The sequence below is a fragment of the Equus asinus genome, chromosome 13 (genome assembly GCF_041296235.1).
Source record: "Equus asinus isolate D_3611 breed Donkey chromosome 13, EquAss-T2T_v2, whole genome shotgun sequence".
In the NCBI taxonomy this organism is placed as follows: domain Eukaryota; kingdom Metazoa; phylum Chordata; class Mammalia; order Perissodactyla; family Equidae; genus Equus; species Equus asinus.
Window position 1 is genome coordinate 29,512,363 of NC_091802.1, and position 25,094 is coordinate 29,537,456.

The 25,094-nt window shown below is 47.2% G+C and overlaps 1 protein-coding gene across 12 annotated transcripts in view; it reads left to right on the plus strand.

Annotated features, from left to right (window-relative positions):
- RNF43 (ring finger protein 43) overlaps positions 1–25,094 on the plus strand; it is a 60,694-nt gene that overhangs the window by 29,641 nt on the left and 5,959 nt on the right. For 11 of the 12 annotated variants that reach the window (XM_070482908.1, XM_070482909.1, XM_070482910.1 and 8 more), the window contains 6 exons: positions 14,418–14,540; positions 21,168–21,242; positions 21,357–21,488; positions 22,130–22,234; positions 23,879–24,040; positions 24,566–24,668. In XM_070482908.1, coding sequence (XP_070339009.1) covers positions 14,418–14,540; positions 21,168–21,242; positions 21,357–21,488; positions 22,130–22,234; positions 23,879–24,040; positions 24,566–24,668 — 700 coding nt within the window. The other variant, XM_070482917.1, reaches the window with a different exon arrangement.

Below are 25,094 nucleotides of genomic sequence, written 5' to 3' on the forward strand. Positions count from 1 at the left end.
TGCACCTGTGGTTGGTGATTCAGAAACTTGGTGCCACATTATATGGCACCATGAAGCTACCTTATGTTCCAGCCACCCCATGGTGGCTGATGTCATATAATTACCCATTTGCTAACTGGGCCAAGAGGAAATGGATTGGATGAAAGCCAGAGTAAGATATAGTTACATCTTAACTGAGCCGCATTCAGAACCTATGAAACCAAATGGCTTTTTGGGACTCCTTTCTATACCAGGGAAGCCATTGTCATTTTCAATCTAACAGTGGTTGGTTTTTGTAGGTATCATGCATTTTTGCTTGCTTATGCCTGAGACAAATATTTTCTCATCCAAATGTATTCAAATGAGCACCCATGGCTCACACAAGTTGCCAAATTATGATATCTCAAGCAGGAATAGGGTCCAGACAATTCCTGTTGGCTGAACTAGGACTGAACTTAATCCTAGACTGACTCAGCTTCTGTCTTAAAGTTGTTTGAAATTCTGATATCCTGCCAGATATTGTTTCTAAAGAGTTCTCAGTGTAAAGTATGAATCATAAATGAATGGACTCTCAGGAGACCAAAGGCTTAAGCTTTCAATATTAATTCAGCACACATTTATTGATTGCCTGTTATGTTAGGGCATTGTGCTATGTGGGATATAAAGAAACCTTTGCCCTCAATTTAGTAGATGAGAATATAAAGCAAAAGGTGAAAAGTGCCATACAGTAAATATAAACAAGTTGACTGGGACATTTTGGATGAAGAAGATATTCTTCATGAAAGAGGTAGTATATAAACTTGCCCTTGAAGAACAAAAAGGATTTTAAAAAGTGACAAGATAGGAGTAATCGGCATTCCAAGGGAATGTGAGAGAATGGCGAGTAATACAATTTAGTTTGGATAAGTGGTATAGTACCTTTAGGAGAGAAGTGGGGATAAAGCTGAAAAGCTGGAGGGGAAGAGGAAGGAATTAATACTTTTTGAGTGCCTACTATGTATAGGAACTGCTGGTACTTTAAATAAGTTATTTCATTTGACCTCTACAACGATTGTCTTGGGTGGATGGTGGTATCTGCATTTTTTTTACCCGTGAGGAAACCAAGACTCAGGAGGTTAGAGCACCCACTCAGAGTCACACACATCTTGTGACAGAGTTGAAATGTGAAACCAAGTTGTTTGATTCCAAAGCCAGTGCAGAGCCTTGATTTGATAGGCTAAGGGGTATGAATTTAATTCAGAAGGCAGTGAGAGTCATTGATGGTATTTCAACAGGACAATGATGTGATCAGTGCTATCTTTAGGAAGATTGTTTTTGCAGAGATACATAGAGAGTTTTAGGATGAGGAGAAGCTGGAGACTAGTTAGAAATCTATTGTAGCGGTTCAGACTCCAGAGACGTAGAGAAGGTAGTTTCCAAAGATGGGTTTGAGTGATTGGACAGAGAGGAGGAATCCTAATGACTCTAAGGTGCTCAGCCTGGGTCTCTAGGAAAATGATGGTGCCATTAACAAAAATAGGTGAGGGCTTATTGGTTTTGGGTGGAAGATGATATGTAGATTTGGTATATTTGAGTTTGAGGTACCAGTAAGACTACAAAGAAATAATATCTAACAGGCCTTTTGAAGTACAGGAGAATTTGACTTTGGAGACCAATTTGGGAATTATCACTGAAGATATTGGAGTGAATAAGGACCCCAGAAAAGAGAGAAAAGAAATCAGAGAATATATCCTTATATTTAAATAAGTAGAAGAAAAGAAAAAAGAAAAAGGAAGAGGCAACAAATGAGAGACAGAGAAATGGAAGAACCAGAATAGCGTTATGTCACGAACAGCTAGTGAGGGATTTGTCAAGCAGGAGTATTCCACAGACCAGAAGTAATTTAAGGGTATTTGTCTTGCTTTAGCATCAATCCCTTTTCTTAGGAAACAGCTGACACCATTAAGTTCAGATATGTCCTATTTTCTTTTTGCTTTCAACTATGTTATGGAGGAAATCAGGCAATCAAGAGAACTGTTTTCCTATTAAAATTGTGTTTGGTGGTCACATTTTTAATTTAAGCTAGTGAGAGCTCTCAATTTTACTGCTAGCAAAATAAAGTAAAATTTTCAAGTCTTGCCCTAAATCATTGGAGGTTTAGTTCCCAAGAATGCTCTTACAATTTTGGTGCTTATGTTCTTTTACTCTGTGACTCTTCGGTGGTCTGTCAAGTCTCCTTTCATTATATTTAGTACATGAAATCTGTGCCCAGAATTCAGGATTCCTAGTTGCAAGCCCAATATGCATTGCGTTGGCTCTTCAACCTAATTTGTGAAATGGGTGGTACTAATAAAGGGAGAATAAAATAGCTAATGAAGGATTATAAAACACTTTGCTAATATAAAATGAAACATCAAAGCTGAATAATAGTCTTAATTTAGGGTGAAGGGTTCCATTAGCAGAGTAAAAATAAAAAGGACAAAGGGTAGTGTTGCTTTGTACCTTGATAACAGTGTACAAATCAAAAGTACTGCTATTGATCCTCACTGCCCTGTGAACTCTCAACCCAGGAATTTGGCTCCCCTCCCTAACTCTCTAAGTATTTCCTTACCCACTAAGTCTGGTGATGGCACCTCCCCATATCTCCTGACAAATGCAAACAGGAACTTCTATTCAGCAGAGCCAACTTGATAACTGAGAAGATTCCTCTTCCATTTATCAGCACTTTGATTATCTTTTCGTATGTCTTACCATCTGCACTTAGCAAGAAAAATAAAGAGGTTAGAGCAATTAGGAAGTTACAAAGAACTCGGAGTTCACAAAGAGCAAGTCAAGGGATGTTCGGAATATTTGAACATACAGCCACATTTGGCGTCAGGGGGCCTACATACATCCTCAGGGCCAGAATAGGCTGGAGATCTGATCAAGCTGCTGGGGAGCTGAAGCAAAGATATCAAATGGCTCCTCAACTGAAGTCTTTAAAACTTGGGCTTCAGACATATCAACTTTTCAGGGTATTAAGGATGGAGAAAAGAAGTATAATTCATCTTTCATTCCACTAAAGGTGAGAAAAAGGAGCCACTCAGAAAAAATATGGAATGCTACTGGGAGTAAATGAACTCTGAGTTTTCCAGGCCTTTTTTGTGCAGATCACTCGTTCAAGTTGTCATAAAATCTTGGTAGGGACTGAAGTTCACCTGAGACACTTAGCCAACGCTACGGCCTAAAGCCAGTTGGGGGGCAAGAGTTTCTTTGAGTTAATTCTATAGGGATAAAAGAAATAAATAAAATTGTTTTTAATAGTCTCTAAAAGGCTCCTGTCCTGAAGGAGCTCCCCATCAGATCTGGGAGATAGACAGAAGGGCCCGAAATGATAAGAGAGCACTTTCAAAGCAATACAGCAAGAGTAAGTTAGTCTATCCGTTCATTTCACATTCTCCCAGTGTGTATGTGCTGTGCCCTGTGAATTTGCATTCCCTGTGTGTTGTTGACAAATGGCCTTAAGACCCTTGTGCATGAGCATGTCTTTGCATGACTGTAGATCTACAATCAGCTTTTAGTTCTCTTGAGAGCAGGAGCCATTCCCTTTTTTTGATGAGGAGATGCTTTCTTCCTTGTTAGGGATTATGCTCGACTCAGCACATCGATACTTAGGGAAGACAATAAAAGAGTTACTGGAGATGGGTTATTAAGCAGGAAGTTTTTCCTGAAAGAAGTGAGTTTTGTTCGGCGTTATGGAGGAGCTTTAGGCATGATATAAAAGGGGAGAAAGAGAACTCTTCCTTGCTAAGAGGTCAAATTCCTGTAAAACTGACTTTAAAACTTAAATTTAGAGGGAGTATGCAGAAGTTTTCTCAAGAGAAAGCAGAAATTTGAAAATAATCATATCCTGATCAAATCGCAAGGCAACCACCAAATTTATTTGATCTCACATTTGTTTATTAAAACAGATAAGTCAGCATTCACTTTTTCTTAGCATCTACTGTGTGCCTGGCATTATGCTAAGGAATGAATAAGTCCTAGTCCCTGATTTGAGGGAGCTCAGGATCTACTTTACAGAAAGGAGGAAAGGATTAATATTTTACTGAACTTCTACTAAGAACCAGGCATTCTTCTGGAGGAAACTGGTAAGAGGTGGGGGGTCTCAGTGGGATACTGACTGATACAGCTAACTGTAAGAGGTAAGTGTCATTTAAGAATTTTTAATATATCACTTTAGGGGAATATATGGGGGAAAGTGTTTAATTCTGGGGACTGAGGGCTGGTCAGGTGATTAGAGAAGGACCCAGTTTGGGCTGGGCTGGCGGGTCAAGGGTAAAAAGAGACAGATGTAGGACTTAGATCTTGGAGTCTCTGGCTCACAGGGGAAGAGGAGGTACCACTTTTTTTCTCTCTAGCGCCAAGTTGATAGGGAAAGGTCTAAAGGAAAAGAAAGAAAAGCGAATTTAGCAGAAAACCAAACTGCTTTCCCATCTCATACATTTTTTGTAAATGCTTTCTTAAGAGCAAAGATAGTGTTTTTCTGATTTCATTCTCTTTAATGCCTAGAACTCTGCCATAAGAGGCCACTTGTATATCTCACTCTTTAGTAACTGGGAGCTCAAGAGATGCTGCTACTAGGAATTACTAAAATATTCAGAGGATGGAAATATCAACTGGCACCAATGCCAAGATATCCAGGCACCATCCGTAGAAACCTAGGGAAATGCTGAGCCCCAAATGGTAATCCCTTCCAGGCTCTCGCAACACCATCTCTCACTTGTTCTTTTATCCCCTGCCTGGAAGGCTACACTGTGGGTGGGAATAAAAATCTACTCTCCTATTGCATCAAGGCAGCTGCCAGCAGTCTGTTTGCCTTGTTCTTTGCTGGCAAATCATTAAACAGTCCCCCCAAAGCAGGCCTCTTCCCCAGGGCCACCCCATGGACAGGGTTTCAGAGCTGTGGTCAAAGGGCTGTCAGCAGTCAGGCTGGAGCCCTTGGGCTGTCTCCAACATAAGCCTCTCCTGACTGTTGCCTCTTCTGAACAGAAGTCTCCTTGGCCTGATCTCAACACTCCAATAGCCTCTGAGGAGAGACTCTGGACATCTGAGTTGGCCCATGGCTTGAATAATTTTGTCCTTCTCCTTTGTAATTTCTAAGTGCAACTACTCCCATGTCCCCTCTATTTTTTCTCTGTTGAAGCAGAGGCCCATGCTCCGTATTTTTTTCACTTTGCAATGTAATTGCAATATTGTATGTTACTGCCCTGGAGCTGGGGACTGGGATCAGCCAAGCAAACTCCAGTAACTTCACCTCATCCCCACTCACAATGTGACAACTGAAACCTGAGCATAGATTTAGTTGAGCTGGCCCATTTGGGTACAGTATCTATCCTCCAAGGGTTTATAAGCATGGGGCAAGCCAGGCATGGAAGACAGCAGTATGGAGCAGAGTTTGCAGGGCAACTTGAAATCCCTACAACCTCCGGGCAGGAGACTAGGCCTGAGAAAAATGGAATGTGTGTGAAATAAGCAGGTTGATTTAGCCATTTCACACTCTTGCAGTGAAACACCCAAGTTAGCAATGCCTGATTATCTCTGCTAGTAGTCCTGGTATGCCTCTGGCATATTTAAATAAAGAATCTGGTTTCCTCAAGTTTCATTTTGTTAGTCTTTTTTCACAAAGACTGTCTGGGTTTAGTCTTTGGCTTTTAAAATCTTAACCTGAATAATTACTTGAAAACAAACAAGTACCTGCTCCCAGCAGGTTTCTAAATTCCTAACATCTCTGGCATGAGTTTGGCTAGAACAAGAACAGCAAAATCAGCAAGCAGACTGTGTCAAGGCTGTTTGCGAATAGCGTGTCGGGTTAATTTTGAGCACCTATGAGAGTTCGGTTAACTACCTCACTGTGGTAATAGTTAAAGCCATGCCTAGGAAGGGCCTTGGCCAAAGCTGCCTCAGACCCTTGTCCTGGAAATGTGCCGAGTAGGTATTACCCCTAGCAATACTGCCACCTGTGTCAAGACCTCAGTTTTTCTTCAGAGGGCCTCTTCGAACAAGAGTTAACCAAACAAGAGTCCTCACATGGTACTTCCTATAGGATGGAGGTCAGTGAATGTGGCAGGATCTCCCGGGGACAGTGGTCATTAACTGAGTGGTGGAACTCAGCTGACATTTCAAGACCTCTTGGTAGGATTCTTGGTGGTTTGAGCTCTGAGTTCCTCACCTGGTAGAGGGAGTCCAAACGACGTGACTGGGATGTCTTCCCTTTGTGGGCCTCAGAACCTTGGTGTCCTATTTCATCTCCTTCCTTCCAAAGAGCTCTGATGTAACTAGAACCATATTTGATGAGCTCCCTCTCGTTTGCTCCTAACTTCATGAATAGCTTCCTGATGCTACTGTAACTAGAGGTCATTCTGGGCTGAGTCAGGACAAAACCTGTTTCTACATGGGAATATAATGGACAAAACCTCTTGAGTGGTTGAAATTTTTCTCCTTCTCTCTGGTTACTGCCAAATAAGCTTTCTTCTCTGATATCAGTTTATTTCAAGAGCAACTCTGATAGTTAGGTGTTTCTTCTTTCTCCTCCCTTTCTCTTGCTGCCTATGACTCTGCTCATGACACTGTGAACCATCTATACAAAGATGCCAGGCAGAGTGTAGGGTCAGGAAAACCCCACCACGGGGCGCATTGTAGGGTAAAGAGGTCCAGTTACATCACGGAGCTTGGAGACGATCTGAGATGAGGATAGGTGAATTTTTTAATTGATGAATGAAGTCTTTAACGTGGGCTGAGAGATAAAGGGAAATGGTAGCCTGGCTGAATGACCATTATTTGGGTCTGAGCTTCTGTGACCTTTACTTTCAGGACACACCTTTCTCATCCTTAGCAAACATGGACTATTCACTGGGAAAGCATCTCTGAGCAGTGTCTGGGCCTGGCTGCCTTTGTTGTGGCTAGGAGAAGAGATGAGATAAGCCCTAGGGGAGAGGAAGGAAGCCGAGGCTGCTGGGCAGAAAGAGCCTAGGCCCGGAGGGAAAATGAGCAGACAGACCTTGCTTCTATCTTGTTGCCAAGAATGATTCAAGTTTGAAAGTCCTACAAATGGAGGTCCTGAAGCATTCCATGTATTGTAGTACTCAGCTAACGTTTTGTACCACACAGAATACCTTCCAATACATGTACCTGGAGGTGGCATGGAGGACTAGACAGGGTACTGGGATTGACTTTAGGAGGGCTCAGTCTCCTTTAACTAGTTGTGTAACCAGGGGCGGTCTGTAACTTGAGTGTCACATTCCTCATCTGTAAAAAGCAATCTTGAAGGTCCCTTACAGGTATGAACCAGGCTCAGCTGTTAGGAATTCACATCTCTTTTTATAAACTGTGTGGAAACTGGATTCAAACTGAGTTTTATCCATTCTTTCACCAAATACTAAGGGTCTACAATATGCAAAGCCCCAGATTGGACCTTCAGTGATCTCAGTTTTTTTCCTCAGACTTTGTCACCCTGCTTCCTATTGTAAGCTGGCACATCATTTCAGTTCTTGTCAGCCCTCTTGCCCACCAGTATCCAGAAGGTTTTCTGGATCAAGTAAGAAACACTGGAGGCCTCCATCATCCGTCTTCTCTCTGCTAGTTCCCTCCCATCAGGTGGCCCAAGGTTGTGCTTCTTTTACCCCACCAACATTATTTTCTTTTGTACTTTAAAAGAATTATACATGGGGCTGGCCTGGTGGCACAGTGGTTAAGTTCATACACTCTGCTTTGGCAGCCCGGGGTTTCCGGGTTTGGATCCCAGGTGTGTACCTACGTGCTGCTCGTCAAGCCATGCTGTGGCAGCATCCCACATACGAAAATAGAGGAAGACTGGAACAGATGTTAGCTCAGTGCCAATATTCCTCACACACACAAAAAATTACACAATTAAGCAGGAATATATTTTCCTTGTAAAAATGTTTTAACAAAATAGATAAAAGTAAGCTCTACTTGACAGTTCCCAAGCCTCCCAACTTAATTCGTTAGGAAACTCAGCCATCCCAAAGAGATAGCAACAGGCTAAGGTAAGGATGGGAATGAGGTCTAAAGGTTCCCAAATGCAAGCCTATACAATCACCGTTAGGATCTAACCTGTAGGTGTGAGCATCCACCTCCTTAAATAAAGGGCAAGGTGACCAAACTGGGCCTCAGAGGCTATCTATTCTGGTGCTGGGAGCTGGAAGCAGCAACTCCAGGCCACTCTGTTTTTTCCCAACCCTCTACCTACAGGAGCTTGACTTTATGATGCTGGTGTGTCCTGCTGCCTGAGATAAAAGACAGGGAGTTCTAAGTTCAGGTAATGGAGGTTGCACAGGAGAGAAAGATTATAAAATCTGAAAAGAGGAAATGGGGAAAAGGGTGCCTTTGATGCCTGGCCAATATTCCTGATTACAAAGGCAAAATTGTAGCAGGCAGTAAAGTTACCTGTCCAAGGGCTGGGTGAAGGTCCGTACGTGGAATCAGAGAAGTAAGAGATTATTGCGGCAAAGGTGGGGGAGGAGGGTGCTGGGAAACAGGAGACAGTAAAGAATTGCTTGCAAAAGCACACACCCCAAGAGGAGGAGATCCCACAGATAAAAGGAGACCAGCATTAAGTTCCGGGCTCAGTTGAGCCCTGGAATGCCCTTTGTAAGGAGGTAATGAGATCACATGGCTGCCTTCATGGGAAGGAGGCGGGCTGAGAACTGGAAGAGCTTGTTCAGTGGGGTTGGGAGGGCTGAGCACAGGAGGGAAGTGACCGTGGATAATGAGCTGTCCCAGACAGCACCTTGTGGAACGCTGGTGTTCAGAGGCACTGTTGGTGATCGCCAAGGGAGAAGAAGCCGTCAGAAGGGGCTTCGTCCCTTCCAGGAATAAGGAGGGATGCAATAATAATAAACCACTGCCATTTAATGAGCACTTATTGAGTGGCAGGCTCTGTGCTAGGAACTTATATCCATCATCTCCAGTCATCACGATAATCAGGAGGCATTTTTGTTCCCATTCTGAAGATGAGGAATGTGAGGCTCAGACGGGCTTAAGTAACCTGCCCAAGGTCACCCAGGTAAATGACAGAGTCAGAATTTGAAACTTAGGTCTGTTTTGGGAGGGAGGGAAAAAAAATCAGAAGAAATAAGTTTAAGGAGGAAGACAGAGACATGGAGAACAGACTCAAGAATATTAAATACAACGCATACCACTAAAGGACAGTACATACATCTTTACATAGGTGTGTAAAATGTGTGCTCAAAGCTGTGTTCTCAGCCAGAATGCTTGGACCCTGAGAACAAGTCCTCTTAGTTTGCTCCTCAAGGCGATAACTGGAACAAGAGTGTCCCAACTCCTGGCATTTCAGGAAGACACAGCTACCAATCCATAAGCCTAAGTTTCCAGGAGTCCTCCCCAGCCACACCCTCCCTGAATCCTGCAAGCCTGTTTCTCTTGGCCCTCTCCTAGTGTCACTGAGAGGATGGGTGGCCCAATGTAGAAATCATGTTTTCGTCTTCATTATTAGGAGACCTTGCATCCCAAGGCGGCAGATGCATTCGGATCTGTTTTCTTCTCAGGGGCCCTCTTCCCAGCTGAAAATTCTCTAGAGGAGGGAGCAAAGACAGCCTGTGTGTTACACCCAAGGAAGATTAACACTGCCTTGCTAGGGAATGAACAGCACCCTGGTTGAATGGCCTTTTTTTGGTTTTTGTTTTTAATCTGAGGATACTCGAAAAACTCTCATTGTAAAAGAGTCAGACCGTACAAAGGAGTAGTGAGTATGGTTTTCATGCCACAAATATGAATTATACAAAAAACGTCATGGTACTTTATTTTCTTTTTAACAAATTAAATCTAACTTCAAGGCCCCAGCCCACTAAGTGGGTGGAAAGTTGTTTTTCTGGGAGCTTTCCCCCAAGAGAGCAACCAAAACGGAAATATCTAAGGGACCCCTCTGATATTTGTCCATGCTGGTCACCACAAATATGCCCATTGTCCAAGCACACCCTTGAAATCCATGTGGGCACATCTTCTTTGTCAGGGTCCGGCCTCCTGGGGTCCACCCTCTTCTGGGGCACAGGCTGCAGATTCCCACAGTTTGGCACATCCCCAGGCCTCTCCCCACATCCCTCAGGATCCCAGGGACACTGCCCCCATACACACTCCTTTCTGCCTTCAGGACACTCACATTTCCTCAATGAGTTCAGTCTCACAAAAGCCAGGAAGATAGGTCTTTAGCAACATTTGCTTTTGGCAAATGCTCCTGAGGCAAAGAAATAGAAGGCAAGGCTGTCTTCTTGGAGTGGGAAGAGAGAAAAGACGCAAAACAAAATATAAATAGCTCTCATTCTTTTTCATTCTTCCACAACTGTGGAAAACTGATATTAATAAAAAATGAAACATATTAATATTTCAATATATTGTCCAAAGATTGAAATATTCAAAGCAAAACACTGTCGTTTCTCTTCATCATCTCCTCTCTAATTTCTCTTTCAAAGCCACCATTATTAGGATTTTGGTTTGGATTGTGTTGTCTTTACAGTTAATCTGGTTGTAGACCTTCAGTATTTAATAAGAAAATATATATGTAGCAGGCACTGAAGGGGCAGCGGAGGTCAGCCATAGCCCGAGGGAGAGAGGGACAGAAGCAGGCAGCTGGAGTACTGGGGGATAAGTCTCTGATCGGGGAACTACAGGAGGCGAGGGGGCCCAGAGGAGAGGCCTCCAACCTATCCTGACAGAGCAGCAAGTGCTGAAAGTGTTTGGGGACATAAAACAAGTTATTTCTGGAGCATGGGTTGCAAGGGGGGAAGATGTGTGGGAGGGAATGTAAGCCATGAGTAAGGCATGAAGGCATGAGCCTCAGAGCAGGCAGAGCCTTTTAAGCTATGTTTAAAAGCTCAGACTTTATTCCAAGAGCTATGAGGAGCCTTTTAAGAGCTTAAAGTGGAAGAGTGACACGCTCAGGTTAGCATTTTAGATCACTTTGGCTTCAGCATAGAGAACTGAGTGGGGTGAGGTGACCCCAGTTGGAGGTTATTTCAGTAAATTGGAATAGCAGTGATGGAGGCCTGTATTAGAGTAGCCATAGAGGGAATGGAGGAAAGAGGACAAATAAAAGAAATGTTCAGGAGATAGAGTCGTTAGGACGTGGTGACTGGCTGGTGCTGGTGTTGGTGTTGGTGGTAGGGGGACAGCAGATGGAGGAGACTAGGAGGACAACCTCTGGCTTGGGTAACAGGTAGATAGTGGTTCCAATCCCTAAAATAGGGAAGACTGGAGGAGCAGTTTTGAGAGACAAAACAATTAGTTCAATTTTGAACAAGCTAAGTTTGAGTTATCTCATTAAATTTCTTCAGGTAGAAATGTCCAGGCCCTGCCTGTTGGACGAATGGGTCTGGAGCTCAAGAAAGGTTTGGCCTGCACATATGTAATCAATGACCTCTGTGTGGAACCTGAAGCCATGCGATTGGCTGGGGTGACCCAGGGGGAGCATGGAGAATGAAAAGAGAAGAGGGCCCAGCACGGAATCCTGGAGGTCACCACCAGTGTTTCAGGGACTCATGTCTGGGCCCTTATGCTTTAGGAATATATAATTAGGAAGGCAGATTTTCTTGGTCATGAGTTGGGGTAAGGTATCATGTTTTCAGAGTAAGATGGAAATTGTTTTTAACTTTTTTTTCCTTACCTCATCCTACTTCTTTCCATTTCTTCTGCTCTCGGCTGTGTAATCCTGGGCATATTACTTAACTTCTTACTGCCTCAGTTTTCTCATCTTTAAAATGGAGAAATAGTATTTCTACCTCCTAAGGCTGTTATGAGGATGAAAAGAGTTAATACACAAAAGCGCTTAGAAAAATCACTGGCCCACACAGTACTTACTCAATAAATGTGAACTATCATCATCATCATTATCATCATCATCATCATTCTTAGCATGGACAATGGAGGGATTGACTGTGTTCTTTTGGAGTTACATGACTCCAGAGGATGGAGTTAGACAGAGCTGGGTTCTAATCTCCTGTGACCTTAACTTCTCTGAGCCTCGAGCTTCTGTCTCTTCTTTAAATGGGGATGATCACACGTACCTCATAGTGAGATAATATCTGATGGGCCCTGGTGTGCCAGAGGCATTTGCTAATGGTTAATTTCCCCCCTCCCTCTTCCATAATTGTTAGTTTAGGACCAGGGAAGTCTGGTGACTCTGACATCAAGTTTTCCCCCCTCCACCTGTCAGAGGTATCCTACAATATAGCACTGCTCTGTACATGCCGGTTCTCCCTGCAAAGGCCTGGGGGCAGAGTGATGGTTAAATATTTGCAAATCCTTCTCTAAAGACAACTCTTCTCCAAAGTGACTTTCATCTCTCCCAACTGACCCTCTGGTCAGTGAGAGGTATCTTGGCATCATGAGACAGCTGGACCCCGGGTAGGGATTGGAGAGTAAGTGAAGCAGTGGACTTCTGTGGCTACAATTTGTTGTTCCTGAAGGGAGCTCTTGCATCTTTTATTCTGTTGGAGCAGCTGACTTCTGACTCCTCACTACATCCTCAGACTGTCCTCTGTAGTCACCAAAGAGATCCTTCTCAAATGCAGATCTGTGGTCCCTGCTCCGCAGCACCTTTCCGGCCTCATCTCCTGCCTTCCCTGTCACGCCAGACCTGACTGCCTGTAGTCCCTCCCAACCCCGTGCTTCCACGCGTTGGCAGGGGCCAGTTCCTCTGTCAGGGATGTGTCCTCTCCCTTTTCGTTAGTTCACTGGGTGAACACATACCTATTCAGCTTCCAAGGAAGTGCTCAAGTCACCTCCTGTGAAAATATCTCTGCCCTCCTGCATGGGATTGTTAGTCCCGCCTCCTTGTGCCCTCCCACAGCCCCTTGAATAAACCTGCATCATAACACACAGAACAATGTGTTTGCACACTTGTCTTCTGAACTTCTTTAAGGCAAGTAGCCTATCTCATTCATCGTCAACTCCTCAGTGCATTGTATGGTACCTGGCACCAAGGGGGCCTTCAGTGTTGGTAGAATGAAGAAATGAATGGATGCGTGGTTGGACAGATGGGCAGACAGACAGACTAATGGAGCTTGTTGAGATGGGGGCTATGCTTCACTGAAGTGAGAACAGCCCTCAACCTTATGCCCCAGCCTTTTTCTGGGGGTGGGGGTGGTGCATAACCTTTCTCCCACACTAAACCTTGATCACCACCAGACAGTCCTTAAATTCTGGGAGCAAGATTTGTATTCACAAGGCTAAAATTCAAAGGGAGGTAGTGCATATTCATTGAGAAACTACTGTGTTCAAGGGCCTACAGGGATACAGAGAGAGAAAATAGGCTGCAAGTGCTTTCACAAAGTGGCTGCCGTTAAATCCGTCATCAACATAATCATCTTTACAAACTCAACATTCTCTATGGTTCCTCTGATGGTTCTTTCTGGAAGTCCTTTAGACTTCAACAGCAGTGGAGAGGGAAGCTTGGGCAGTTCCCTAGTAGGAAATCCTCTTTCTCTCCAGGATACATTGGATGTCCACAGTGTGGGAGTCCCTGGCCCACAGGATTATCCAGAGCCAAATAAACCATACTCCCTTCTCACAGCACTCTGGGAAAATTAGATTCAAGTGGGCAGTGTAATCACCTTGAATGAGAAGAGAGTGTACAGAAGGATAGTCTCATCCCTTTGATGAGGGCATCCTCTTGTCTCTGGTAGCCCAGGATGGGCACTTCCCTGTAAGCCATTGCTCAGCACCAGCCGGGCTAGAGGCACAGAGTCTTGGGCTGGACCTGCCATACTCTCAGAGCAGATGGGCTTGGCTGGCCCCATCTCCACTGCATCATTCCTGGGGACAGGATGAACTCCTAGGAATTGTGCTGTTCAAGGCTTAACTCTTAGCCAAGCCTCATCCCAAAATAGTCTTGTCTCCCTGTCAGCACCCTCCTTAATCCAAGCCACATGAGGGATGGGAATCTACAGGGCGACAGCTGCCTGGGGGCATCCTGGGGAGGCAGGAGCACTGCCTTTGGGGAGCAAAGAGAGAAGGCAAGATTCTGAAGACACTGATGTAGGAACACTTGGGTATTCTCTTAACCCAGGCTTTTTGGAGCAGGTAGAAGAATTAGGAGGTGAGAGAGGCTGGGGCAGGAGAAGAGCCCTCCATGTCTGGCCAGTTTGCAAACCAGGGCTTGTGGTTGTTAGCAGCTTTACAGTAGGCTCTTCATTTAGATCCCCCTTTTGGACACCCCTCCCTCCTATCTGCCCCATCCCCATTTATCCTTGGCCCTGGTACCCCCAAAATGACAACTGATAGTTACTAGCCTACTATGAGGCCATCTAATAAGAAGGTGCACTCTTTCACAGCAGCAAGAGATCCGCCTGTTTCCTGCCTAGAACAGCAGAGAGGTGCTTGGCTCTCACAGCTCACTCCTGCTCCCTAGAGCCTCCCTAACACAAGTCTTTCTCTCTCTTTCTCTACAGTCCCACCCCCTGTACCTGTGCAACGCCAGTGATGACGACAATCTGGAGCCTGGATTCATCAGCATTGTCAAGCTGGAGAGTCCCCAGCGGGCTCCCCGCCCCTGCCTGTCACTGGCCAGCAAGGTAGACTCACACTTGACCCGACACATGCTCTGAACTTCACTGAGCTTTGGGCTGTGAAGCACCTCTGTGCTCTCTGTCCCCTTGTCTCCTAAGAGTGATGTGCCCAATTCACTCAGGTTTTCCTAACCCATGACTGGTCTGAGAGAGGTGGAAATCCAGGCCTCCATCCTTTCCCCACCAACCATCTACCAGCAGAACTCTTTGGCTGTCATCCAGGACATGCGCCCCACCCCCTCTCCTTCCCCATCACCTGGAAGTTCCTAAACTCCTTCCCCTGCCCAGCATCAGAGTAAAGAGGGGGTCAGTTGGAGGGGCTTCCATCTTTCAGAAATATTTACTGAGCTCAATGCAAGAAGAGCAGAAACAGAAGCCATTGTTCCCACCTTTAAAAATTCATACTCTCCCTCCAAGATTGCAAACTGGTGGTCCCACATTTCCATGGGGCGCCGTTGGCTGAAGTTGGCAGCTGCTGCCTTCCCACAGCTGTGGTCTCTCTGGTTCACCACGCTCCCCACTGGCCTGCTACTTCGAGGGCCCTGTAAACGTGTGCAACCGTGACCCTTACTTTAACTTAGTTATGTTTTCTGTGTGCTTGCCATGTGCCAGGTGGGACATGGGGCAGATTCTTTATACATATTATGTCATTTACTTTTCATAACAAGCAGGAAAACTAGATATTCTTATTTTTTATTTGACACATGAGGCAAGTGAGGATCAAAAAACTTAAGTAACTTGCCAGGGTGACACAGCTGGGAAGGGGCGGAGCTGAGACTTGAACTGAGGCTTGTCCAGTTCTCAAACTTAATCTCTCTGCTCTGCTGCCTCCCGTCTGGCTGGGAAAACTGAACACATGTGAAAAGATTCTCATGGTGACATAAGCCAGAGTGTAGTTAGACTGTGTGTGACACAGTCAGGTGGACTTGGGGGAGGGAGTCCTCTTCCCAGAGGTGGTGAAAGAGGAGCGTGATGGTCCCAACCTGTGTGCCTGCTTGTTGCACTCAGGCCCAGATCCCCTGGGAATTTCCTGAGGGCTGAGGAAATCGAGCCATGAGTCTCAAGAAAACAGCCTGGGTTCCTACCTGATCACATGGGGGCAGGGATGTGGCAGGATCCTGAATGTGGTGCCCACAGGTAGAGGAAGATATTCTCCCAGCCTGGCCATGTTGATGCAGAAGGGGGCTCCAGGGTAGGTGGGAAGCAGGGACCAGCACACACCTGGAGGAGCTGGAGAGTGTGGTATTTCTGCAAGTGTGGTATTTCTGTAAGGGTCCTTATTGGCAGCAAAATTTTATTAGGCTGAAGCTGCCTCACTTCTGGATATTTCATTTCCATTGCTTTACAAAATGTGGGCAAATGTCATTCATTTATTCATTTAGCAAATGAGTGTTGAGTGTTAGTAGTGTGTGAGCGTGTGTGTATGTGAAAGAGAGAGAGATGGGGGGAGAAGGGTTCAGAGAAGCTCTGTCGTTTTTCTGAAGCAGCAAGGATGCACCCACAAAGGAAGTTTTCCTCTCACCCCCAGGAGGACCACGCTCCTGTGGGGGAGATGAGACATGTACACAGACACTGAGAATCAAGGAACACGTGGCCAGTGCTTGAGCACCCACTTCTGCTTAACCTTGTTGGGCCTTCGTTTCCATGACGATAAAATGGGACTTTCATTTCCTACCCCGGTGATCATTGTGAGGACGAAATAATGTATGTCAAGTGACAAATAGTGCCTGAGCTAAAACACAAAACCAAAAAACCATTAGGGATTTAGAAGCGCCTTGGCTACTGCCCTGTGACCTCTCTTCTTTCACAGCCACTGCGGTCACTGCCCATGCTGCCTCCCCTCACGCTCGCGGCTCGGCTTCTCCTCACATGGCTCCCCCCATCACTCCAGTTCCCCATTCTCTGGTGGGAACTGCTCTAGCCCCACACTCTCCAGCTGGCCAGGTCCATGGCTTCCCTCAACTCTCATCCTTTGACCTGACCAAGTGCCTCCAACCTGGAATCCCCTGGCCCAAAGGAGGTCTGTGAAGGTAGTAATGTGGATCTTTGAGCTACTTCCAATATTTAAGAAGTCCCACAGGCTTAACTAAAATACTCATTTTTGCCTTTGGTTGAAGTTCTGTCAGTTCAATGTGCTAATACAAGTTATCTCATAGGAAAAGGAACAGTATGTAATAAATGAAGTTAGCTTGGTAAAACCTTTTTTTAAAAATATGGCTCGTGAGAGGTATAGGGGAAAGGTGGGTCTTTGGTTAGGAACGTTTGAAAACAGCTGACCCCAGTCAGCTCTGCCCTGGCATATCGATTAGTGTCGGGGGTGCCATCACCATTGACAGAGCTGGGGCGCTGGAGCCAGACAGACAACACTTTGTCTTAAGCCTGGCTCATCCCCTGCCCCGCAGTGTGACCTGGACATTTTAGGTCACCTCTCCGAGCTTCTGTTTCCCCCTCTGTGAATGGGGAATAATAATGGCACTTACATCATAAGGTAGTTATGAGGATTTAATGAGACAGTACAGATGGAAGCTCTTAGACCTATGCTAAGCACATAGTAATCACTCAATAAAGGATTGCAATTATCACTATTGTCATCACTGGCATCATCATCCCATGCTTTAATAGTTAACAGGGTTGGTTTTTTCGTCTCATTCCTCTCTCTCCTGATCTCTGAAATGCTCACCATAATCCTTCTGTACTCTTCCATTCTTTCACCACCACCACAACCTCCTCCCTATCCAGTGACCCAAATTGGTTTGTGTTTCTTTATTAGCAACTCCATAGCCATCCTTGTGATAAGCCAGGCCCCTGTCACCTCATGCTTGGACTAGTGCAGTGGCTTTTTGCCTGGAGGAAGGAGACGGCTCTGGAGGCAAGCAGATGGGTACAAGCCCTGCCTCTGTTACCCTCGAGACCCCTACCTAGTAGCCAGACACTTGGAAGGCCAAAGTCCTGGGTAGGAATCCTGCCTCCAATGCTTATCAGCTGTGTGACTCTGGGCAAGTTATTTAGTCTCTCTGAGCCTTAATTTCCTCAACTCAAAAGTGGAGCTGATGACTGTCTTGTAGAGTTGTGTGGAGTAAATGAAATCATGTATGCAAAGCACATAGTAATATCTGACATAACAATAATTAATAGTTAAGGAACACTTACCATGTGCTAGGCACTATTATAAGGCTTTACGTGGATTAACTTAGAGTCCTCAAAACACCCCTGTGAGGTAGGTCCTATCATTGTCCCCAGCTTCCAGAAAGGAAAACTGAGGCAGAGCAGTTATGTAACTTGCCCAAAGTTTCATAGCCAACAGCTGGTAGCAGATTCAGGATTCAAACCTAAGCAGTCTGGGCAGACAGGGTCTCAATAAAGGTTACACCCTTTCTATTTCCTCTACCCTTGCTTTCAAACCCAGATAAATCCCTCCTCCTCTATTGAATCTTTCCCGAATGGCTCAGCCCAGCTAGCCCACTAGGGGCTGAAAGCCCTCCCTCCTCTCACGCTGCCGGGGTTGCTGTCCATGCTTTCCACACCTCCAGGTTTCATGGAGGAGGGGGAAGCCGAGGGTACTTCATACCCCTACCCCTACCCTCAACCTCAGCTGACTTTTATCTGTTTTGTATATTGAAGATTTGTGTCAGGTTGTGTGTGTGTGTGTGTGTGTGTGTGTGTGTGTGTGGTGGGGGAAGGGGAGGGAAGAGCTTTCTGCAGGGAAAAAAGGTTTGGAATTGCTGGTCTGTTTCATTCATTTGTACTCTAGAACGTCGTTATCAGCATTATAATTTTATGAATATGCCTTGCCTCCACATCTAGATTATCAGTTATTCTGGAGGGCCTGGCCTTCCCTGATTTGGTGCCCTGGGCACAGTAGGTGCTTAGTCAATCTTTGATGAGCAGGAGCTATACAGAGACTGTCACTGTGTCTGGAGAGGAAAATCTGAGGCCCAGAGAAGTGCACAGTGTAGTGAAGAAGTCCTGGAGTGTATTGGCTCCCATTGCTAGAGGCTGTGGGCAGCCTTGCTTGCTGCCCCTAGGGGCTGGCTGACTCTTTGCACCTCCCAAAGAGGTCTCTGGGTTTTTCTTTCTAAAACCCAGTCTTCCTGTCTGGAAGGCCTGCCCACCCTCTCTGCCTTCCATATTCTAGTCCCCAAGAAGTGCTTCTTGGGCTGGCCCAGTGGCGCAGTGATTAAGTTTGCACATTCTGCTTTGGTGGCCCAGGGTTTGCTGGTTCGGGTCCCAGGTGCAGACATGGCACCGCTTGTGAAGCCATGCTGTGGCCGGTGTCCCACATATAAAGTAGAGGAAGGTGGGCACGGATGTTAGCTCAGGGCCAGTCTTCCTCAGCAAAAACAGGAGGATTGGCAGCAGATGTTAGCTCAGGGCTAATCTTCCAAAAAAAAAAAAGGAGTGGCTCTTTTCCTCCCTCCCTCCTGCTTTCTTGGGTGCAGGTGGACTAGAGGGAAGCATAGATAGCCCCAGAGTGGGCTGCCATCTGGCCCCAAATCATACTTTTTGATTCCTAGAACTCTGGACACAGGCACCCACTGCCTGAAAGTCCTGTTTGTTTCCCCTGTTGGCCAACTCTCTCTCTTTGATCACTTTTACAACTTTGTAATTATGGGCTGTAATGGGCTGGGGTGTTTGAACGTCAGGGTAATTACTTTCCACTGTTCCTACCCCAATCCTTCAAAGGGAGAGGGGTGGGGAAGTAAGGAAACCTCCAGAGAAGGAAGTCTGTGCCTTTCCCTCATGCTCTTCCAGGTTGGGCTGAATCCAGACTCTCATTCTGGGGATGAGAAACATGAGGCCCTGGCAGCATAGAGGACCCAGGAATCTCAATTCTTGGACTACTGGGGTGACCTCCCCACTCCTTGGCCAAGTCCTGGATCATGAGATTAGCAGTAGGAGTCCCCCTACTACTGGGGCTGCTCCCATTCCCTGGGTTGGAGAGCTCTGAAGATTAGAGAGCTTCTTTTTGCCTGGGGTCGCCTAAGTAGGGTGGACTTCCTGGGAGAACGTGGGTGGGAGGAGGATGCAGGCTGGGACCTCTCAATTTCTCCAGCAGTTCTTTTCTGGAGTCCTATGAATTTCCAGTCAATTAGCCTGGCGAGCCTGGACCTGGGCTGGGCCTGGGTGCTGGTAGAGGGCCCAGCCAAGCTCATGGGGAGGGAGGGCCGGAGAGAAGAGGGAAGTTATCCTCCTGACCAAAACAGGGCCCCACTTGAGTGTCTCCACTGCCCTTCTCGGGCTCCCCTGCCTGCAGGCTGCCAGTTGTGAGGGGCCCCCTGGCCCCTGCTGCCGCTTGGGGAGTGGGGAGCAGGGAGCAAGGAGCTGCTCCCCTGGCTTGCCACGAAGGAGACCTGCCCCAACAGGCTTTCCCCGGGAAGGGAAGCAGAGATCAAAGCGCTGAGAGTGTGAGTAAGCCCCTGCACTAGCTCCTCTTCCTGCCACCACCACTTGCAGAAGGATTAACTCCATCGGTGCCTGTAGGAAGGCCCAAAGACTCGGCAGACCCCTGGTTGGGGGGGGGGGGCATGAAGTCCCAGCCTGATGCCATTGCAAGATGAGCCTCTGCTCTGGGGAGGAAGGCTGGAGAATGGCTGTGCTGCCAGGGAGACCTGACACCAGGTGGGGAACAGTGTCTGTCTGTTGGTCCTTTGCCCTTGTGCCTCCACCCCACCCTCAGCTCTTATCTCCCTTCTCTTACCCCACACCCAGAGCCCCTAGATTCCTGCTTTTTGTTCTGTTTCTGGCTCTGCTGTCTGCTTTGCCTGGTTGGCTAGATTCTGCTTCCCTGAGCCTGCTCTTGGAGCCTTGGCGAGCACGCATGTGCACACATGCATAGTTGTATCCTTGTGGGAACAGCCTCTCAGGTCCCTCCCCACCTGAGTCTCTAGTGACACCCTCAGGGAGGGGATGAAGGGATAAAGCACTGGAGGGACTCCATTAAGTCCTTGAATTGGAGCCAGAGAAAGAGTTGGCAAACTAGAGTGTGGCAGGCAGAGAGAGCCTGGAAGATGGGCTGAGCCTGGGCCTCTGCCAGGGGACCTTGGGTGGGAGCAGTGTCCCAGGTTCTTGGAACTTTGCCTGAGCTGGGGGGATGCCCCACAGGCTCCTCCAGTCAGGCAGGGCTGGACCTTCGAGCGCCCAGCTCTATTTGGAAGGAGCTCTCCAACTGTCTACTCTCCCCCTCTTCTCTCTGTACTGGGAACTGGTCACTCCCTACTCCCTGGGGGTGTGTGTGTGGGGGGGTGCTGGGCACTCCCTACTCTCTGTTCTCACACTTCTTAGTGAAGACAGACTGGTGGAACCCCGAGGGCAGAGACTGTATCTCATTTGTCCTTAGCCCTAGAGCCTAGTCCACCACCTGACACCTTCTAAACCCTTGTTAACGGTTTGCTCCATTACAGAAGGGAGGATTCAATGTTATCCTTGAAGGCAGTGGGACCTGGGTGAGCTCAGGGCAGGGCGGGAGATCCTAGTCCCACTGACCCCTTGCATGTGTCATATATATGAATGTGCACAGATGTGGTATGTGCAAAACCCTAGGGAGGGATGGATGCGTGAGGGGGTGAGGCCGGAGAATGGATGGGCTGTATTCTTCTCTGACCCCAGCCTGATCTCCGCTGTGTGTCTCTGCAGGCCCGGATGGCAGGTGAGCGAGGAGCCAGTGCTGTCCTCTTTGACATTACTGAGGACCGAGCTGCTGCTGAGCAGGTACCCAGAGACATTGAGGTGTTGGAGGAGGGGGCTGGACAGAGCAAGATAAAGTTACCAGGGGAGGGAGAAGTCAGGACACAGCAGCTCTTGTGGGCACTTTCCCTCCTGCAGCTGCAGCAGCCACTGGGGCTGACTTGGCCAGTGGTGTTGATCTGGGGTAATGATGCTGAGAAACTGATGGAGTTTGTGTACAAGAACCGAAAGGCCCATGTGAGGATTGAGCTGAAAGAGCCCCCAACCTGGGTAAGCACACCAGATCTCCAGACCCTGTCCCAGCACCTGCTCTCACCCCCACTTTGTCCTGTGGCAACTCCCACCAAAGCCCTTAGACTCCTGGAGCTATAGAGACCTTAGAAACCCTCTGGTCCAACTTCATCCACCAGCTGTGTGCCTCTGGGTAAGTTTCTTCCCATCTCTGGGCCTCATCTGCAGAATGAACAGATTGGACCAGCTGAGTTCTGAAGTTGTTTTCAGCTCTGTGGTTTCATGGCACAGAGTAGCAGAACCAGAATGAAATCCTGGCGCCCTAGCCCCCTAACCCCTGGCTGGTGTTTCTCCACTGGCTAGGAAACTCACCCAGCTGTTCACTCGGTAACTCCCACCTTGCAGAGGGGTCCCTTCCCCCTTTTTCCCAGGCACACAGGTCTTCAGATAGATACTACCTCTGATGGCTGACATCTGGGGGACCTTCTCCTGTGAGTGTCCATGGGCAGAGAGGGACTAGCTGGCCCCACCTGCAGGTTCCTCCCCACCTCATCCCCTCTGCTGGAAGACTCAAGGGGACCTCCAGCTCTCTGTGTGTCTCCTGGGCTCCCGTGTTCCTCCCAAATTGGCCCAGCTCCTTCCAGAAGTATGACCCTTTCCTTCTCTGCTTACTCCCCCAGCCAGATTATGATGTGTGGATCCTCCTGACTGTGGTGGGCACCATCTTTGTGGTCATCTTGGCTTCGGTGCTCCGCATCCGATGTCGCCCCCGCCACAGCCGGCCGGTGAGCAGGGTGGGCTCCCTGGCAGAGGTGGGCATGTGCATGTGTGTGGGAGAGTGGGGAGCAGGAGGGGAAAAGTGAGGAAAGAAGTTGCCTTTATACCCATGAAACAGTTTACATCTAAATACCCTGGCATCTGACTCTGTTGATTTCCTGCAGCCTCTCTCCATAGGCTTGCTCATTCATTCATTCTTTCAACAAATATGATGAGCTCCTATCATGTGCCAGGCACTGTTCTAGGCATTGGGGACAGCACAGGGAACAAAAAAGACAAAAGACCCCTTCCTTCAGGGAGCTTTCCTTCTAGTGGGAAGAGACAATGAACAAAATAAATAAGTAAAATATATAGTGTTTTAGATGGTGGTGTATGCTAGGGAGAAAAATAAAACAGAAAAGGGGAGAGGAAATGTGAAGGGGATGGGGTTAACTTTTAAAAGCAAGGCCAGGGAAGGCCTCATTGAGAGGATGACATTACAGGGAAGACCCTAAATGGGTGATGGGGTGACCTGTGCAGGTATCTGGGGAGAAAGTGATTGAGGTGGAGAAAACAGTAAGGGCAGAGGCCTTGAGGCAGAAGTGTGCCCAATGTGTCTGAGGAACAGCAAGAAGCCCATATGGCTGGAACAGAGCGAGGGAGAAGTCAGAGCAGGAGGTGAGGACAGAGAGTTCATGGGGGCCCAGGCGTACTGGACTGTGGAGGCCATTGTCAGGGCTGGGTTTTTTACTCTGGGTGAAATGGGAGCCACTGGAGCGTTTTGAGCAGAAGGAGTGCCATGATCTGATTTAAGTTTTAACATGATTGTTCTGCTGTTGTGATGACACTAGATTACAGGGAGGCAAGGCTGGAAGCAGAGAAACCAGCTCAGAGGCTGTTATAGGAATCCAGGTGACAGTAATGGTAACTTGGATTAGAGAGTAGCATTGAAAATGGTGAGAATTAGATTCTTCGTGTATTTTGAAAGCAAGCCAACAGGTTTACTAATGGATTGATGATGGAGTATGAGAGAGAGGAGTTAAGAATGGCACCAAGAGCCAGCCCCAGCGGCCTAGTAGTTAAGTTCAGCATGCTCTGCTTCAGCAGCCCGGTTTCGGTTCCTGAGTGTGGACCTACACTGCTCTGTTAGTGGCCATGCTGTGCCTGTGGCCTACATACTAAAAAATAGAGGACGATTGGCATAGATGTTAGATCAGGGTGAATCTTCTTCAGCAAAAGAAGAATGGCACCAAGATTTTTGGCCTGAGCAGTTAAAAGAATGGAATTGCCATTACCGAGATGGGAAAGACCTGGGGGAGGATAGGTGTGAGCCTCGGGATGGTTAATGGGATTAGGAGTTCAGTTTGGGGCATGTTAAATTTGACATGCCTATTAGATATCCAAGTTGAAATGTTGAGCAGGCAGTTGGATAAAAAAAGTTTTTCTCATGAGTCATCAAGGGAAGAAAAACTTAATGGTATGTGCAGAGGAGTGGGGTGGGAGGGCTTGACCTGTTTGGCAGAGCCACGTATGAGCTTGAAGGGGACAAACTGCCAGGGATAGTCAGTTGGCCACGTGCTCTAACTGAGTGACTGGGAACTGAGTACAAGCTGGGTTCAGGGATGAGGGAAGAGGAGCCCTTGCCCCATTCTGAGCCCTACCCCTCTTCCCAGGATCCCCTTCAGCAGCGAACAGCCTGGGCCATCAGCCAGCTGGCCACCAGGAGGTACCAAGCCAACTGCAGGAGGGCCCGGGCTGAGTGGCCAGACTCAGGTAGCAGCTGCAGTTCAGCCCCTGTGTGTGCCATCTGCCTGGAGGAGTTCTCCGAGGGCCAGGTAAGGCAGGGCTCGTCGTTCACCTCCATGACCAGGCTGGGGAGGGAGGCTGGAGCTTGGGGGAGAAGGCACATAAGGCTGGTGTGGGTGCGCCGGCTGCATCTGTGTTCTGTATACCCTGCATGGAGAAGAGGTAGGGGACAGCTCTGAGGTTTGGTTATTTTCCTGGTCTTCTGGGGAAAGAGAATTATTGAGCGTATACCATGTGCCAGGCTCTGCAGTGGCTTTCGATGCATTATCTCAGTTTAGCCTCATGACAGTAAGGGATGGGGGTAGATTAGTTTTTTATCCTCATTTTACAGCAGAAAACTGTCTGTTAAGAGAATTGCCCGAGGTCATGCAGCTAAGTGGCAAAATCCAGGTCTACCCCATACCAAAGCCCATACCTTTTCTGCTCTGCTCTGAGGTCTTTTGCAAGTATGTGATAGCAGAAAGGAGAGGCCAGAGGGAGTCAGGGGGATGTCCTGACTCCTGGCCGCTCATGTACCTACAGATAACTTTGGTTTGGCCCCTTGTTCTCTCCAGGAGCTCCGAGTCATTTCCTGCTTCCATGAGTTCCACCGAGCCTGTGTGGACCCTTGGCTCCAGCAGCACCGGACTTGCCCCCTCTGCATGTTCAACATCGTAGGTAGGAGGTGGGCCAGGGACTCCCCTCTGTGCAGGCAGATGGGTCTAGAACAGGGCTTCCCTCTGGGAAACAGTTTTGCCTTAAAGCTGAGGAGAAAGCAGAACGGCCTCAGCGGTTCTTTAAGCTGTGTACTGCTCAAGCCTGCCTCATCTGAGGGGAAGGGCTGCTTCATTGTAGGCATCTTTATTATTTTAAAAATATTTGTATTTTAATGACAACTTTGTTGATTCTAAATCTGAGTGATTTGTATACTTATTATTCTAATTTTCTGGCAATAAAGTATCCTATTCTAACAAAACCAGGATATTATGACAATTTTCTTAAAGATGAATATGAAGTCTCTCAAGGAAAGAGAGCCTTTTTCTAATTCACCCAAAGATGCAACATGAGCTAGCGGTGGCCCTGGTGAAAGAGCCCCACATGGGC